General features: G+C 54.3%; 1 protein-coding gene across 2 annotated transcripts in view; it reads left to right on the plus strand.

Annotated features, from left to right (window-relative positions):
• The window catches only part of CSE1L (chromosome segregation 1 like), a 45,241-nt gene extending 35,088 nt beyond the window's left edge, over nt 1–10,153 (plus strand). For both annotated transcript variants that reach the window (XM_062204328.1, XM_062204329.1), the window contains 11 exons: nt 1,936–2,072; nt 3,499–3,602; nt 4,858–4,955; nt 5,989–6,139; nt 6,247–6,455; nt 6,759–6,856; nt 6,951–7,036; nt 7,987–8,068; nt 8,861–9,007; nt 9,384–9,615; nt 9,959–10,153. In XM_062204328.1, the coding sequence (XP_062060312.1) occupies nt 1,936–2,072; nt 3,499–3,602; nt 4,858–4,955; nt 5,989–6,139; nt 6,247–6,455; nt 6,759–6,856; nt 6,951–7,036; nt 7,987–8,068; nt 8,861–9,007; nt 9,384–9,615; nt 9,959–10,048 (1,434 nt within the window). In that variant the 3' untranslated portion in view covers nt 10,049–10,153. The remainder of the gene's footprint in view (nt 1–1,935; nt 2,073–3,498; nt 3,603–4,857; nt 4,956–5,988; nt 6,140–6,246; nt 6,456–6,758; nt 6,857–6,950; nt 7,037–7,986; nt 8,069–8,860; nt 9,008–9,383; nt 9,616–9,958) is intronic.
• The last annotated feature ends 5,784 nt before the right edge of the window (nt 10,154–15,937 follow it).

Below are 15,937 nucleotides of genomic sequence, written 5' to 3' on the forward strand. Positions count from 1 at the left end.
AGTACTTAGGCCCCTGCACCCGTGTGGGAGACCCGGAGGAGCCTCCTGGCTCCTGGCTTTAGATTGGCGCAGCTCTGGCCATGTCAGCCAATTTGGGGAGTGAACCAGTGAATGGAAGACTGACTGACACTCTCTCTCTCTCTTGCTATCTCTCTCTCTCTCTCTCTCTCTCTGCCTCTACTCCTCTCTCTGTGTAACTTTAAATAAATCTTAAAAGAAAAATTCCCTGCATTGTAATATGGAGTGATTGTATCTTTCTGGTGTAAACTGCTTATTTCTCTGATCTCAGGTTTCTGTTTTGGGGGCCTTGGGGGTTTGATGAGGTTAAGATTCTGTGGGGTGTGTGGAGGAGCTAGGGGAATGAGAGTGGTCAGTGTCTGGTTGCCACTTGATAGTGATCAGTGGATTCAAGCAAAGAACTTTCTGTCATTGATAGTTTTTATTAGCATTTTTTAACTTGATGTATGATTCACATGACACAGAATCCACCATTTCCAGTATGTGCTTCAGTGGTTTTTAGTACATCCATCCTGTTGTAACCACTACTATCATACTTCTTTTTCTTTAATTTTTATTATTTTCATTTTCATTTGAAAGGCAGAGAGGGAGAGACAGAGACCTTCTACCCACTGGCTCACTCCCCAAATGCCCGCAACAGCCAGGAATGGGCCTGGGCTGGAGCCAAGAGCCAGGACTCCATCTGGGCCTCCCACATGAGTGGCAGGAGCTCAGGAACTTGAGCCGTCGTGTGCTTCTCTCCAGATGCCTTAGCAGGGAGCTGGACTGGAAGCAGAGCAGCTGGGCTGCAGCCGGCACTCGGAGGTGGGATGCAGGCAACTTAACCTGCTGTGCCATAGAACCCACACTGGGAGATGTTATTTAAAGATCACCTGCATATCATAGATACTGCAAATGACTTGTCACTGGTTTTAGGCTATTTCACAGGGGAGAACGAGGAAGTAGATTTAGAGGAAAATACTATAGAAATCGTTCCCAATTCAAACTTACGATAAGGATTTCATTTTAACTTTTACATAAAGGGTTTTTAAAAATGTATATTTGATGGGGCTGGTGTGGTGGTGTAGCGAGTTAAGCAGGCATCCCATACTGTGCCGGTTCGAGTTTCAGCTGTTCCACTTTTGATCCAGCTCCCTGCTAATGTGCCTGGGAAAGCAGCAGAAGTTAGCTGAAGCCTCTGGGCCCCTGCACCCACGTGGGAGACCAGGATTAAGCTCCTGGCTCCTGGCTTCAGCCTGATCCAGCCCCAGCCGTTACAGCCGTTTGGGGAGCGAACCAGCAGATAGAAGATCTCTCTACCTCTCAAACTTTCCCTTTCAAATAATAAATAAAATAAATCTCTTGTTAAAAAAAATATTAATTTCAAAGATAGCAGGTTCCCGTCCAGGAGTTCACTTCCTCCATGCCCAAGACTGGGTTTGATACAGTGAGTCAGGAATGCAGGTGAGGGAGGGCTCCCTCATGGATGGAGGAACCCACTTACTTGGGTTCCTCCCAGGATCTGAATTCATAGGAAGCTCAAGTCAGGAGCCATAACCAAATAAAATATTTTAAAGATTTATTTATTTATATGAAAGTGTTACAGGGGTATCTTCCATCCACTGGTTTCACTCCCTAAGTGGCCACAATGGTGAGGGCTGGGCCAAGCTGATGCCAGGAGGCGGGAGCTTCTTCTGCATCTCCCAAGTGGGTGCAGGGACCCAAGGACTTGGGCCATCTTCTACTGCTTTCCCAGGTGCATCAGCAGGGAGCTGGATCAGAAGTGGAGCAGCCAGGACTTGAACTGGTTTCCATGTGGAATGCTGGAGTTGCAGCCTACGGCTTAACCTGCTGCACCAGACGCTGGCCCCCTTCCAGTTGTCTTTGACTGAAGTATCACCATTGGATTTAGATTGGGCATATAATTCTGTTTTTCAGGTGCCAAAAGAACATCTTTTAGTCTCTATTCCTCTCTTGATTAATCATCTTCAAGCTGAAAGTATTGTTGTCCACACTTACGCAGCACATGCTCTTGAAAGGCTGTTCACGATGAGAGGCCCTAACAGTGCCACGCTGTGAGTATCTGGCTCTCTGCGGCTGGTATTCTTTTAGCTGGGGGTTGAGGCTGTTACTGTGTGGTCAGAGATACCTCGGAATGTAGTTCAGAAAATCAAGTTTGTACTTCTGTTCATTTGTACTCTCTTTCCTGAAGGATTTGAGGCAGCTTACCAAAATAGATTAAGAAAATAAATTTTTTTTAAAAGATTTTATTTATTTATTTGAGAGGTAGAGTTACAGAGAGGGAGAGACAGAGAAAGGTCTTCCATCCACTTGTTCACTCCCCCAATGGCTGCAATGGCCAGAGCTGGGCCGATCTGAAGCCAGGAGCCAGGACCTTCTTCCGGGTCTCCCAGGTGGGTGCAGGGGCCCAAGCACTTAGGCCGTCTTCTACTGCCTTCCCAGGCCATAGCAGAGAGCAAGATTGGAAGAGGAGCAGCTGGGACTAGAACCAGTGACCATATGAGATGCTGGCACTGCAGGTGGAGGCTTAGCCCACTATACCACAGCACTGTCCCCCAGGACAATAAAACTAAAAGAGAATAAGTTGGAGCAGGGGACATAATTTGGATAAGGTTAATAAACTATGTGTGTCAGAGAATCCCATGTAGTTGTTAAGAGAAACTCCAGATTGTATTTGTGGTCCTAGCAGCCAAGGTGAAAAGGAGAGTTTGGGAGTTAAAATATTCAAAGTGTCGATTGGGTTAAATTGGAAACCATTAATGTGGAGGCATCAGCATAGTTTTCCCCAGGAATACAGTGCAGTTGCAGTTACTTGGGGCGTCAGGCAGTCACGAGTTTCTCGTGGCCGTTTCCGTGAGCTCACTTAGGTCTGAGTCAGAGTAACTGCAGGGGCCGAGAAAGTAGCTCTTCCGGCCCAGTCTGATGTCAGGATCCAGTGTAGAAGAATGGGTGGTCTGCGTGTCTTTCAGGCCATTCTTCAGTGTTATTTCTTGAAACTGAGCTTTGGGTAAGAGATGGAAAACAGTTCTAGGTTCTGTTCTTCATCGAGAACTTGAAGTACACATACTCTGTGGCCAGTTAAGGGTTGAAAGGACGTCTTTTGAGGTGAGTCAAGCCAGTACCTGTTTTCTGGCCCAGAATTTAGGCAGAAACCCTTGTGAATCTGCCCCTTCTCCAGGGAAAAGAGATGGTGAAGACCTTACAGTTCAGGGCTGTTTTCCATGGGACAGCCAGGCAGCAAGGGTGATGAGCAGGCAGCGTTAGATGACGGGTCTGCCTGGCTTTTGGTTCATTTGTGTCCCAGATTACCTCGGGAGCTCAATGTGAGCACATGTGAGCGGTCTACCAGTGGCCGGCCCGTGGTGGGAGATGCCCTTCTCAGTTTCATACTGGGCAGTGTGACCGAGTGGCGGCCCAGGGTACCCCACAGTGACAGGCACCAGGCTTGGCAGTGACTGAAAGCTGTTTTTTCATCTATAGTTTTACAGCTGCAGAAATCGCACCGTTTGTTGAGGTTCTGCTAACAAACCTTTTCAAAGCGCTCACTCTTCCCGGCTCTTCAGAAAATGAATATATTATGAAAGGTAGGCCATTTCTGTGACTGGAGTATCTTAGCTTCAGAGGGTAAACCCGGAATTCCACCTCAGCTCGATACTATTTGTGAAGAAATAGCGCTAGAGGTTTCATAGTGAAAAACACTGTTAACTGTTTGCAGAATAAAAAATGCACTCTAGCTGAAATGGACAGCCTCATTGTGGAAAACGTAGCTCGCTCCCTCTGCCTTGCGTGTACCAGCGTTTACTGACCGAGTGCTTTGGGAAGCGTGGCTGCACACGGTAGGGGCCACGCGGACACTGCCAAGGTTGTGGGCAGCTGTCCCTTCTGCCCGTGCTACTTTAGGGGCCTGTGCTGGTGCCTGCACCAACTTCAGGGACATTCTTGGTCCTTTTTTCACTGTTGAAGCCCAAAAGCTGAGCACAGAGCCAGGGCCCTAGAACACACTCCTGGTCATACAGTTTGAGTCAGGACTCTGGGGGATGTGTGTGTATCCGGCACTCATGGAGTGCTCTGGGTGGTGTGAGAGTGTGCAGTCGGTACTGTTGTGGGGGTGAATGAAAGACCGACTCACCCAGAGCAAGGGCCGTAACGCACCCTGTAGCCCTCTCCCCAAGGCGGGGAAAAGCTTTCTCCAGGAAGCGATGCTGGCTAAGCCGGGGACAGGTGGCATTTTGCTGAAGGCAAGTTGGTCTTCGGCTTGTGTAGAGGAAACGCATGGAGTTCAGGATGCGAGAGAGAATCACTTTCTGTCGCTTGGTCCTGTGTAAGTTGCTCAGTGAGCCTGCCGTCTGGGCATGTTACCTGCAGGTTTACGCTGAGAAGTGGCTCTCCCCTGCTGACTGCGGGCAGGCGTCTGACGATGAGCAGTGTCCGCAGTATGGACTCTCTGCCTTGACGTGGATTTTTAGTTTTCTTGGGCTGCCAATCTTGTTGAGGGAGATGGGTAGGCGGCCTTCTCTTTGACTGTCCTGTGAGCTGGGATCATGTTTCCTTTGGGCCAGAGATAAACATTTCTGCCACGTAGTCCTAAATGAGTTCTCATACTGCTATTCTGCCCTTATCAAGCCATTGTTTCCTCCTCCTCGCCTCTTTATTCACTGTTATTCCCTGTGTAAAGGGAAATGACATCTCGGTTTTAGAGCTGGCGCACTCTGCACTCTCGGAGGGTGAGCATCTTAGGTAGATGTCTGTGTGTAGATGCACAGTGACTTCTGGTCGGTCTCTGTGACCGTTTCATGCTGAGGTTTAACCAAACTCTTCTGCTGTTTTCCTGTGTTGCAGCGATCATGAGGAGTTTTTCCCTCCTCCAGGAAGCCATAATCCCCTACATCCCCACTCTGATCACTCAGCTCACACAGAAGCTCTTAGCTGTCAGTAAGGTAACAGAGCCACTGGGGAACGTGCGGTTGCTTTTTAACTTACTCCAAACTGTTTGGGTCTCGGAATTCTTTGGCACTAGGTGAGGCTTTGGAGAAGGTTGTGGATGCTTCCTGACCAGCAGTTAACGTACTCGCTTTCTAAAGTGTGGGGATAACATTAGATTGGAGACATTGAATAATGGGAGTCCCCTTGAAGTGCAGACACAGAAACTTTTTTTTTTTTTAGGTATTTATTTATTTTAAAGGCAGAGTTACCCAGAGGCAGAGAGGTCTTCCATCAGCTAGTTCACTCCCCAATTGGCCGCAACGGCTGGAGCTGTGCCAATCCGAAGCCAGGAGCTTCTTCCAGGTCTCCCATGTGGGTGCAGGGGCCCAAGGACGTGGGCCATCTTCCAGCGCTTTCCCAGGCCATCAGCAGGGAGCAGCAGCCGGGACTCGAACCGGCGCCCATATGGGATGGCAGCACTGCAGGCGGCGGCTTTACCTGCTGCGCCACAGCGCCGGCCCCGACACAGAAACCCGCTGCGCGTTTTTATTTTCAGTACAGCAGTCATGTGCTCGTTCTGGGAAGCGGAAGAGCAGCTGAATCCAGAACGACTGCGGTGAAGCCGACGTGGCTGTCGGTGCCTGCGAGGCCGCGTGCGCTGTGCGCATCTTCGTCCGTGTTTCCCAGATCTCTGTGACCCTAAGTTTTACAGAGGTGTTTTCCTATTTCAGCAGTAATACTAAGTTTTAGAAAAGAGCCGCTGAGTTTAAGCCCAACAGATCCTTTACAGGTGTGTGTTGCTAATCATGAAGACCACGGAGGTAGTTCACAGGAGGCATGAGAGGGACTCAGACACAGGGCGAGGGGATGGAGGGGGCTGTGCGGCCAGCCTCCCACACAGACTGTTGGACACAAAATAGAGATTGCATGGCTTAAAGAGGAAGTTAGGAGTAGATGGTGTCTACTTTAAATGTTTTGGAGAGGTTACTGTGTTCTCCTTTAGGTGATATTTAACACAGTTACTAATTAGCGTTTCCATTCTTTCAGAATCCAAGCAAACCTCACTTTAACCACTACATGTTTGAAGCAATCTGCTTATCCATAAGAATAACCTGCAAAGCTAACCCTGCTGCTGTGGTGAACTTTGAGGAAGCTTTGTTTCTGGTGTTCACAGAAATTTTACAAAATGATGTGCAAGGTAAGTTAGAGAACGTGGTTCTCCTTGAGACGGAACCAGATTCTCAGGTGGCTGCGGGAGGCCGTTCATTCTGACGCTGACAGCTCTGTTTTTACTTTCCTGAACAGAATTCATTCCCTATGTCTTTCAAGTGATGTCTCTGCTTTTGGAAACACACAAGAATGACATCCCGTCATCCTACATGGCCTTGTTCCCTCACCTCCTGCAGCCAGTGCTGTGGGAAAGAACAGGAAACATTCCTGCTCTGGTGAGGCTTCTCCAGGCATTCCTAGAACGTGGTTCAAATACAATCGCAAGTGCTGCCGCGGACAAAATCGTGAGTCAGATTTCTAGGGGAAGCTGGGGTGGCAGGTTTTACATTTTATTGAAAATGAATTTAATAGTAGTAGTAGAAAACGTTAATGTATGTTTCATTAGAACTGTATATCCTTTAGTTATTATGTCCATGGTGGTAGAAAATAAGAAAAATTAGAGGCAGAGGAGCCAATGTCAGGAACTTGCGCGCCTCGCAGTGGTGGCTTCCCCTCCCTGTGTCTGAGGAAGGGCGGGGGGGGTTGGAGTGTGAGCACGTGCAGCGTGGGTGCCGCCTGCCTGTGATGACTGCATCTGGTTCTTGCAGCCTGGACTGCTCGGCGTCTTCCAGAAGTTGATTGCATCCAAAGCCAACGACCACCAAGGTTTCTACCTCCTGAACAGCATCATAGAGCACATGCCCCCGTGAGTAGGGCGAGGCTGCCTGTCTCCTCCGGGGTCCTGCGAGGTGCGCAGGGGACTCCTGGATTCAGGTGGTTGCTTTTGTTCATTTCTGCAGTGAGTCAGTCGACCAGTACAGGAAACAGATCTTCATCCTGCTGTTTCAGAGACTTCAGAATTCCAAAACAACAAAGTTTATCAAGAGTAAGTAAAGTTTGGTAAAGAAAGTAGCTGGAGTTCTTAACCGGTTACACTTGGAGAACCCTGGTTTTCAGTGCATTGTGTTCCAGAAGGTCTGTGTGTGTTGAGACGTCAAAGCATCCTTTTTAGTAGAAATGTAAACAGGTCAGAGGTGGCATTTCTAAAGACAGATTCTGCTAAATTGCTTACACGGCAGATCACGGGCTGGGTGATGTGGCACGGTGGGTTAGGCTGCTACGTTGGAGATGTACATCACTTATTGGAGTGCCAGTTCCAGTCCCAAGTGCTCCATCCTGGGAGGTAGCCTGTGCTCAGGTCACTGCCACCCACATGATGGAGTTTGGACTCCTGACTAGTGGGCCCAGAACTAGCAGATGGAGATAGATACCTCTCTTTCTCTCTTCCTTTTTTTCTCTTGACAGAGTGGACAGTGAGAGAGACAGAGAGAAAGGTCTTCCTTTGCCGTTGGTTCACCCTCCAATGGCTGGCGCGCTGCAGCCGGCGCACTGCACTGATCCAAAGCCAGGAGCCAGGTGCTTCTCCTGGTCTCCCATGCGGGTGCAGGGCCCAAGGACTTGGGCCATCCTCCACTGCACTCCCGGGCCACAGCAGAGAGCTGGACTGGAAGAGGGGCAGCTGGGACTAGAACCCGGTGTGCCAGCGCCACAGGTGGAGGATTAGCCTATTGAGCCACGGCACTGGCCTCTCTCTTCAAGTAAATGAAAATAAACATTTTTAACAAAAGATTTATTTGACCTGCAGAATGACAAAGTGGCAGACAGAGCTCTCCTGTCCGTAGGCTCACTCCCAAATTGCTGTGACCGCAAGGGCCTGGGCCAGGCCAGAGCCAGGCACCAAGCTAGTCAGTGGCTTTTAGTGATCAAGCATTGACTTTGACTAAATGCTGTAGTCAGTGATCCTCTGTTCTGACATTGTCTGTCTTCTTTCAACAGGTTTCTTAGTCTTTATTAATCTGTATTGCATAAAATACGGCGCACTGGCACTGCAAGAAGTATTTGATGGTATACAACCAAAGTGAGTTCTGCTTTATTGTTAGCAGTTACTGTCATAGGTGATAGTCTAGGAATAGTATCTCCCGGGTTCCAGAATATTCTTGGGTGTTGAGTAGCTCATTCTCCTGATTCCCAGAGCCCCCCTCCACTGCCAGGGGTCGGTGTTGTCGCCAAGAGCATGGGGACCAGTACAGCTCTGCTTTAGACCCACCTCGTGTAAGAGGACGCAGGCCACACCTCCCGTTCTGGGATAAAGGAATTGTGCAGGACAAGCCTGGGGGGACCTGAGACAGATCCTGGCCCTGAATTACATCTGATGGCTGGCAGGAGTGTGAGAGCGCCACGCGTGTGCACCTGCTGTCCACAGCGTTAATGTGGCCATGATCCACTGTGTCCACTTGGAAGAAGTCTGAAAGGATTTTGTGTCATTCAGTTGTTCTTTGTGTGTTAGCAGCAGTGATCGCTGGCCAAAACCTTTCCTTAAACAGTCATTAATACTTAAAGGTATATAAAGCAAAGGATGTTGGGAAGTTTATGGGTAATCTAGAAATTAAAGTATCAGAGGTGTTGGACGGTGACAGATTGTTGTTTCCTGGTTTTTATTTCTTAAAAAGCGTGTTGACCCTCCTCCCTCAGAAGCAGTAAGGAGTAGACCCGAGTGGGTTCTGGAGGAAGAGATGGTGCTGCTTTGCCATGGGCTGGAGGTCTCCTCACTGCCCAGAAGCTGCAGCCTTGTTGTTTATTCTACTCACCTAGGTCTCCACTGTCTCCCTGGAGTGCTGGTAGTCTGACACTGTGTATTTTGCTTTACTAGGATGTTTGGAATGGTTTTGGAAAAAATCATTATTCCTGAAATCCAGAAGGTCTCTGGGAACGTGGAGAAGAAGATCTGTGCGGTCGGCATCACCAAGCTGCTGACGGAATGCCCGCCGATGATGGACACGGAGTACACCAAGCTGTGGTGAGCGCCCGCCGCCGCGTCTTTGCGGATTCACCACGTCGGATCCGAGACGTGGTTGTGGTTCCTCCAGGGCCTAGAAGGATCTTGTTTCCAGGTTCTGGATGAACTCACGAGCCTTTTTTTGACAGAAGCCCAAGTGAGCCAGGGGCCGAGAGAGGCTCTTCCAAGGCCTCACTCGGGGCCTGAAGGGCCTGGCTCCTCGTGTGCTGCCTCCGGCCTGTCCATTCCCCCTGGTTCTGGGGGTCTGGCAGCTCAGTTCCTTGGTAGACGCGGCCACTTGGCAGCTTGGGAGGGGGTGCTCTCTGGAAGACACCTGGGGTAGTCACGGAACCGAGCAGTAGGTCCAGAGGCCCCTGCCCCCCTCCCGCCCGTGCAGGACTCCTCTCCTGCAGTCTCTGATCGGCCTTTTCGAGCTGCCTGAGGACGACACCATTCCCGACGAAGAGCACTTCATTGACATCGAGGACACGCCGGGCTACCAGACGGCCTTCTCCCAGCTGGCCTTCGCCGGCAGGAAGGAGCACGACCCCGTGGGGCAGATGGTGAACAACCCCAAGATTCACCTGGCACAGTCGCTCCACAAACTGTCCACCGCCTGTCCCGGCCGGGTGAGCATCTCCGTCGTCAGAGGACAGCGGTGTTGGCGTCAGCCGGACGGGCCCTGTTTTTTTCCTGTTAGGTGCTTTTAGGAAAAAAAGGAGGGAAAACCCTTCACCCGGATAGAATGACGTTACTTACTAAAGTGAGAGTGGAACATAACTCAGATCATGGCCGTCCTTTAGCTAGTGCATCTTACAGACTCGGGTGCACAGAACCGGCACCCGGCCTCACCCCAGCCTTCCCCGGTGGGAAGACCTGTCGCCCCACCCCCCCGCCCCATGCTTAGGCACCAGCGTCACCGCGGCCATTCCTGTGGGGGCCGCAGCAGTCAGTGTCCACTGTCTCTCGTAGGTCCCGTCCATGGTGAGCACCAGCCTCAACGCAGAAGCGCTCCAGTATCTCCAGGGGTACCTGCAGGCCGCCAGCGTGACGCTGCTCTGAGCCAGGATGGGGCCCTCGGATCACAGCTGTGTCTAAGCGAATTTTCCTTTTGAACTTGTCGAGTCCCATCTTGTAAAGGATATTAAATGTTGCTTTAAAGCTGAACCTTGAGCAAATCCGCTGGCTCGTGTGGTCAGACACAAAACCAGACTTCCGGTCGGCGGTGCCGTGGGTGGGCTGAGCCGTGCACTTTGGTTCTGACTCCCGAGACTTCCTGTGGAGACTTCCGTCACTAAGTCCTTTTGTTCTACAGCTGCTGCCACTCGTGGTTGTCCTGTCCGCTGTGTTCATGTTTCTTACAGAGACTGTGGACACACATGAGTGAGGCCAGAGCAGGCCCTCACGGGCGCACTCACTGCAGGTCTGTAAAATACCACATTCTAAGTTTCCTTAAATTTCTCCCTTTCCCTCTCTTTGCCTCCATAAAATCCAACTTCCATTTTGGCTTTGTTGTTTCTGCAAGAAGCAAGGAGACATCGGTGCAGATTTGGGCTTACCTGCTAGAAGTTTCCACAGACACTCCTGGCTGGCAGCACCGCTGTGCTAGGCAGCCCAGAGGTCGCCAGAGTTCCCACAGCCAGGCCCTGGGAGGAGGCAGGTGCAGCCCAGCCAGGCCCGTGGGCTTCTCCCGCCGTCTTTGAGAACAGGAGGCTCAGGTTAAATGACTTCTCCCAGAAAATTTTAAACATTTTATTTGAAAGGCCAAGAAGGAGGGAGAAACAGATATTCCATCTGCTGGTTCATTCTCCAGTGGCCACAACGGCTGAAGCCAAGCCTCTTCCGGGTCTCCCGTGGGTGCAGGGCCCCAGCGCATCAGCAGGGAGTGGACTGGATGTGGAGTGGCTGGGACTCATACCAGCTCCCGTATGGGAGGCCGGAGCATTCTGCATTTTCTACTTGCGTGCCTGGTCACTAGCAGGATGGAGGCAGTCGGCAGCGAGGGGCAGGGCTCCTGGTGGTTGGGCTCAGTTCTCCGGCTGCCCGTGCTCTTGGCTTGCAGCGGCCGTCAGGCAGTTACGGACACGCTTGCCATCTGGTGGACGTCAGCTCAGACCAGAGATGGCTGGTGGTGGTGCGCCCCACACAGTTCAGTGTCCCTAGTTAAAAGAGTTACACACAGAATGAGAGGCAGAGAGAGGTCTTCCATCCACTGGGTCACTGCCCAATTGGCCACATGGCCAGAGCCGTGCTGATCAGGAGCCTCTGCTGGGTCTCCCACATGAGTGCAGGGTCCTAAGGACCTGGGCCATTTCCTACTGCTTTCCCAGGATTGTGACGTGGAGCCTCAGGGACTTGCACCGGCACCGGCCACCCAGTTAGTCTTTAAAACCACTTCCTTCCTGAGGTTTCTCTCCATCATGAGACGTGGCAGACGGGGGAGTGAGCGTGTGTGCGGTGGGCAGCACGGGTTTGACAGCACTGCTGCTGACTACGTGACTTGGAGCCGATGATTGGTCTGTTTATCTGAGAAACGGGCGTGCTCACCGTCAGGGCGGTGACAAGAACAGCTGAGCACGCACTGCCGAACAGAAGCCACTGGTAGCTGCCAAGAGTTGGGGGACCAGCTGCCGCGGTGGGGCTGAGCGTGGCCCGGCTGTCCGGAGAAGCGAGCCTCCTGCCAAGGGCGCCCGCTCCCCCATACTTCATCATCTCAACTTTTTTTTTTTTAAATTATTTTCTTTGAGGGAAACTTGAAATACAGCAAATATTTAAAAATTAAAAATGGGCCGGCCTGAAGTGCCGGCATCCCACATGGGCGCCGGTTCTAGTCCCGGCTGTTCCTCTTCCGGTCCAGCTCTCTGCTGTGGCCTGGGAAAGCAGCAGAAGATGACCCAAGTCCTTGGGCCCCTGCACCCGCATGGGAGACCTGGAAGAAGCTCCCAGCTCCTGGCTTCGGAGCGGTGCAGCTCCAGCTGTTGTCATCTGGGGAGTGAACCAGCGGATGGAAGACCCCTCCCTCTTTACCTCTTTCAAATAAAAAAATAAAGATCTAAAAAGACCCCCCCCGCAAAAAAAAAAAAAAAAAACTAACACCCTGTTGATTCATTTTCTTACCCTCGCCAACAACCTGGGGTCGTTATGTTGTACGCGTTTTCCGATTCTCAGTGGAGCTCCTCAGACGGTCTGTCCCTGGGCGTCTCCCGGCCGAATCCGAGCCTCTACGTGGCCGTGTTGGACGTGCTGGGAGGCAGAGGCAGCTTGCGAGGTGAGCGTCTCCAGGCGCAGCTGCTGCTGTCCCCGAGCCGGAGGTTCACCCACCTCTCGGGCCGAGGCTCCTCCAGGACTCTGCCCCTCCCTCCCGGTCAGCAGCCAGCCAGCCGGGAAGGGCTCGCGCCGCTCTCCTGCCGTTTTCACAACCACAGTTTTGGTTCCTTTTTCCATTGCAGTATTAACTTCTCCCCTCAACACGGCTGAGTCCTCAGCCTTGAGAGGGAGGCGAGCCGCCAGTGTTCCCTCTGAAGTGGAGACCGGTGAGCACTGCGCTCCACGCCGGCCTGGCAGCGCCGCCGCCTCCGCAGATCGGTGACTTCTCAGGCGCACTGGGCTTTCCCGTGGAGCCCATCAGTGCTCTGGCGCAGGCACTGGGTACGGTGTCACCGTATTTACAGGCAGAGAACACGGATCCTCTCTTCACTTGCGATGGCTGCAGCGGGCTGGGCTAGGCCGGAGCCGGGCGCCAGGAATCCTGTCCTGCAGGCCGGGCCAGGCGCTGAGCCCGGATGCCGGCATTGCAAGTGGCTGTGTAACCAGCCCCGGAGCTGCGTGCCAGTTCTAACGGGGCTAAGCTTGCTTTTCCGTCCCATTGAGGTGCAAGCCTCCCCATTGCCTCTGGTCTCATCTCCTGGCAGTCCTGGAAGCTGCCAGGGCCCTGTCCGCTGCGGGGTGCAGCCTGCTGTCACTGACAAGCCCAGGGTGGCCAGACCTCCCACCACACCTTTCGTCCCGAGGTCCCCTTAGCTTCTTCCCCGGATCCAAACTCAGTCTCCCACTCAGTCTCCACGTGGGAAGGACCTGGGAGGCTGTGCAGAGTGGACGGGTCCACGGTGCGTGTTCTGAGGGGCGGGACTCGCCAGCCCGCAGCTGGATGGAGCGGGGTTTCCGGGGCACACCGCAGCGCCGTGACTTGGCAGCGTGGTTGGCTGATGTGAGCACAGCCGTGAGGCACACTGCCCGTCAGGGTTAAACTGCTTTCTGCCCACGCCCTGGGCGGTCACGGGCTCTCCCTGCACCCGGCCTGTTGGATACGAGCTGTTGGTTCCACTTCACAGAAGCCGAGTGGCTGCTCCCAGCCAACTCCTTGTTCCTTGTGAAATGTGGCTTCGGTGTGTGACCAAGAGTGACCCGTGGGTGCACCCTGGTGTGATTGTGGGACGGGTCTCCGCTAGGGCAAAGCAGCTTCGTGGGCCCTTTGCAGACAACAAAGGTGGTCCTCCTGGGCTTCCCTCGAGCCGAGCGCCCTGCCCGCGGCCCACTCTGTTCTCAGGAGCTGGGGAGCGATGGTGGGCAGTAGGCTCCGCAGCCACCATGACAAAGTCGTTACCGGGTCTGGAGTTTGAAAGAGAGGCCTCCATCTGCTGGTTCATCCCCAGTGGCTGCGTGGCTGGAGCTGGACTGATCCAAAGCCAGGAGCTCCATCCGGGTCTTCCACGTGCGTGCAGGGGTCCGAGCACTTGGGTCATCCTCCACTGCTTTCCCAGGCCACTAGCTCGACTGGCAGTGTGGCAGCCAGGCCCCAAAGGCGCTCATATGGGATGCTGGCGCCGGCCTCAAGTCTCCTCCTTACAAACTGGATGGCGACCAACAGTGACAGGAGAAACCTGGCAAGGCGGCAGCCTCTTCCTGGAGTGGGGGCTCCCGAACTTCTGGGGAGTGGGAGACCACGGAGCAGTCAGCGCTTTGTCTAGCTGGCACTACCAAGAGGGCCACGTTGTCCTTCAGTCCGTTGGAGGCCCCCTCGCTGGGTCTGGGGGAGGAGATGAGCTGGCTGCACCTGACCTCAGTGAGCCCCACAGGAGCCCGGTGCCCGCCAGGGAGGCAGGGACTGGGCATCCTGCAGGTCCCATCAGTGCTTCAAGGGGGCGAAGGAGAAACTGCCCAGGGGCTGGGCCAGGTGTCCCCGGCCAGCCTAGGCGTGTCCTCACCAGGACCACAGGACGCGTGGTGCCAAGGGAACTTCAGTTACTTGTGGCTGTTGCACTAGCAGTTCACGGGTGCTCTTGACCAGGACCTGGTCCTTGGCCCCAGCCCCATCACCCAGGACTGGGGAGCCGGGCCCGCAGTGGGACCCTGGAGACTAGGCCTGAGCCGGTGAGCCATGACTGAATCAATTTTAGAGAAGGGCAACAGCAAAAGCTTTGAGGGTGGGGTTGGAGACCACTGCCATTCTGAGGGGTCGTCCTAAAGGACGTCAGAGCAGGGAGTGGGGACAGACCGGGGCCGCAGCGGCCGGCAATCAGGCCCTGAGCTGGGCACGGTTCCTGGGCTCAGGTGCAGTCCACCTCCGACCGCCTTCACGCTGTTCTGTCCCGGAGTCTTCAGATCAGCCGCACACGTCCACGTGCAGTCCCGGGCCCGTGGGGCGGGCGCTCAGACACAGCAGGTGCACGCAGGGAAGAGTCCCAAGGAACCCGCAAACCGCGGACGGCCGCTAACAGTGGGAGGTCCTCTGGGAGCCACAGCGCTTGGCAATCTGAAGGCAGACGCCCGAAGAACAGTGTCACGGGCTGCGGCTGACGTCAGGATGCAGGGTTTCTGCCACCGTCCACGCTGACGGTGAAATTACAAGTTCTTAAAGCTGCCGCCACACAGGCCTGTGAGGACTGCGATGGGCGGCCGGAGGGGATGCTGTCTCCGGTCCACGCCAGAGCTGTGGGCACACCGCCTCGGGAACGGCACACATGGAACCGGGCGTTCCCAAGGTTGCCACCGCGCGTGGTAGCTTCTGCACACGCCTTCAACACACATTCCAGCACACACAACCCGCCCCGCACACGCCTGCCGCAGGCCACGCGTGTTTGACAGAAGCGTTCTTCAGGAGTCTGGAAACCAAGTGTTTCTGGTCTCTCTCAAGCCTTTCAATCAGAGGCTGCCGAGAAGTTTCCAACCACGAGCTGCACACCCCGGCCACCCCGGCCACCCCAGCCCAGAGCCCCTCCCGGCGGGTCCAGACCCAGCAGCTGCCACCGAGCTCGCACGCGCCCCGCGGCCTCTGCCACAAGCTCCAGGAACACCGGCCTCTAAGCGACTGGACCCCGCTTGGACCCCGCTCCCCGCTCGGCCGCGCCATCTCCACCGCAGGACACACCCACACCCGCTGCATGGCCTGCAAGGCGGGGGCCAGGGCTGCAGCTCCCATCCTGACCGGGCAGATGGCGCCCAACTCAGGCCCCGCCATGCTCGCGGCTCTCAAAGGCCACAGGAGGGACTGCAGGCGAGCAGGCTCCCAGCGACAGACAGCGCCAGCCAGCCGGCCTTCCCCGGCGCAGGGCTGGCCGCAAACCTCACATCAAAGGACATTCCAAGACATTCCACGGGCCAGCTTCCCAAGGCAGCCGGAGAAAATCTTACTGTGAAAGCCGGAGATCGGGACCCAGAGCCTGACGTTGCCGGAAGTTCTTTCCGGAGCGCTGTCCATCGGGCCAGTGAGACAGCCGACCGGAAGCTGGGGCTCGCCCTCGGACTCCTGGCCTGTTTCCCATCTCCCCCTGACCTGGGTGGGCCTACCTGAGGCGGGGATGGGTGGGGGGCTCCGTGAGCAGCGCCGGTACACCCCAGCAGACACCCAGGAAACCGGCAGGTGGCGAGCTGTGGCAGCACCGGCCGACGGCGACACCCCCAGCACTGGAGCATCGGCCTGGCGCTGCGCCACAGCAGGGGTTCTGCTGCACC

The sequence above is a fragment of the Lepus europaeus genome, chromosome 10 (genome assembly GCF_033115175.1).
Source record: "Lepus europaeus isolate LE1 chromosome 10, mLepTim1.pri, whole genome shotgun sequence".
Lineage (NCBI taxonomy): Eukaryota > Metazoa > Chordata > Mammalia > Lagomorpha > Leporidae > Lepus > Lepus europaeus.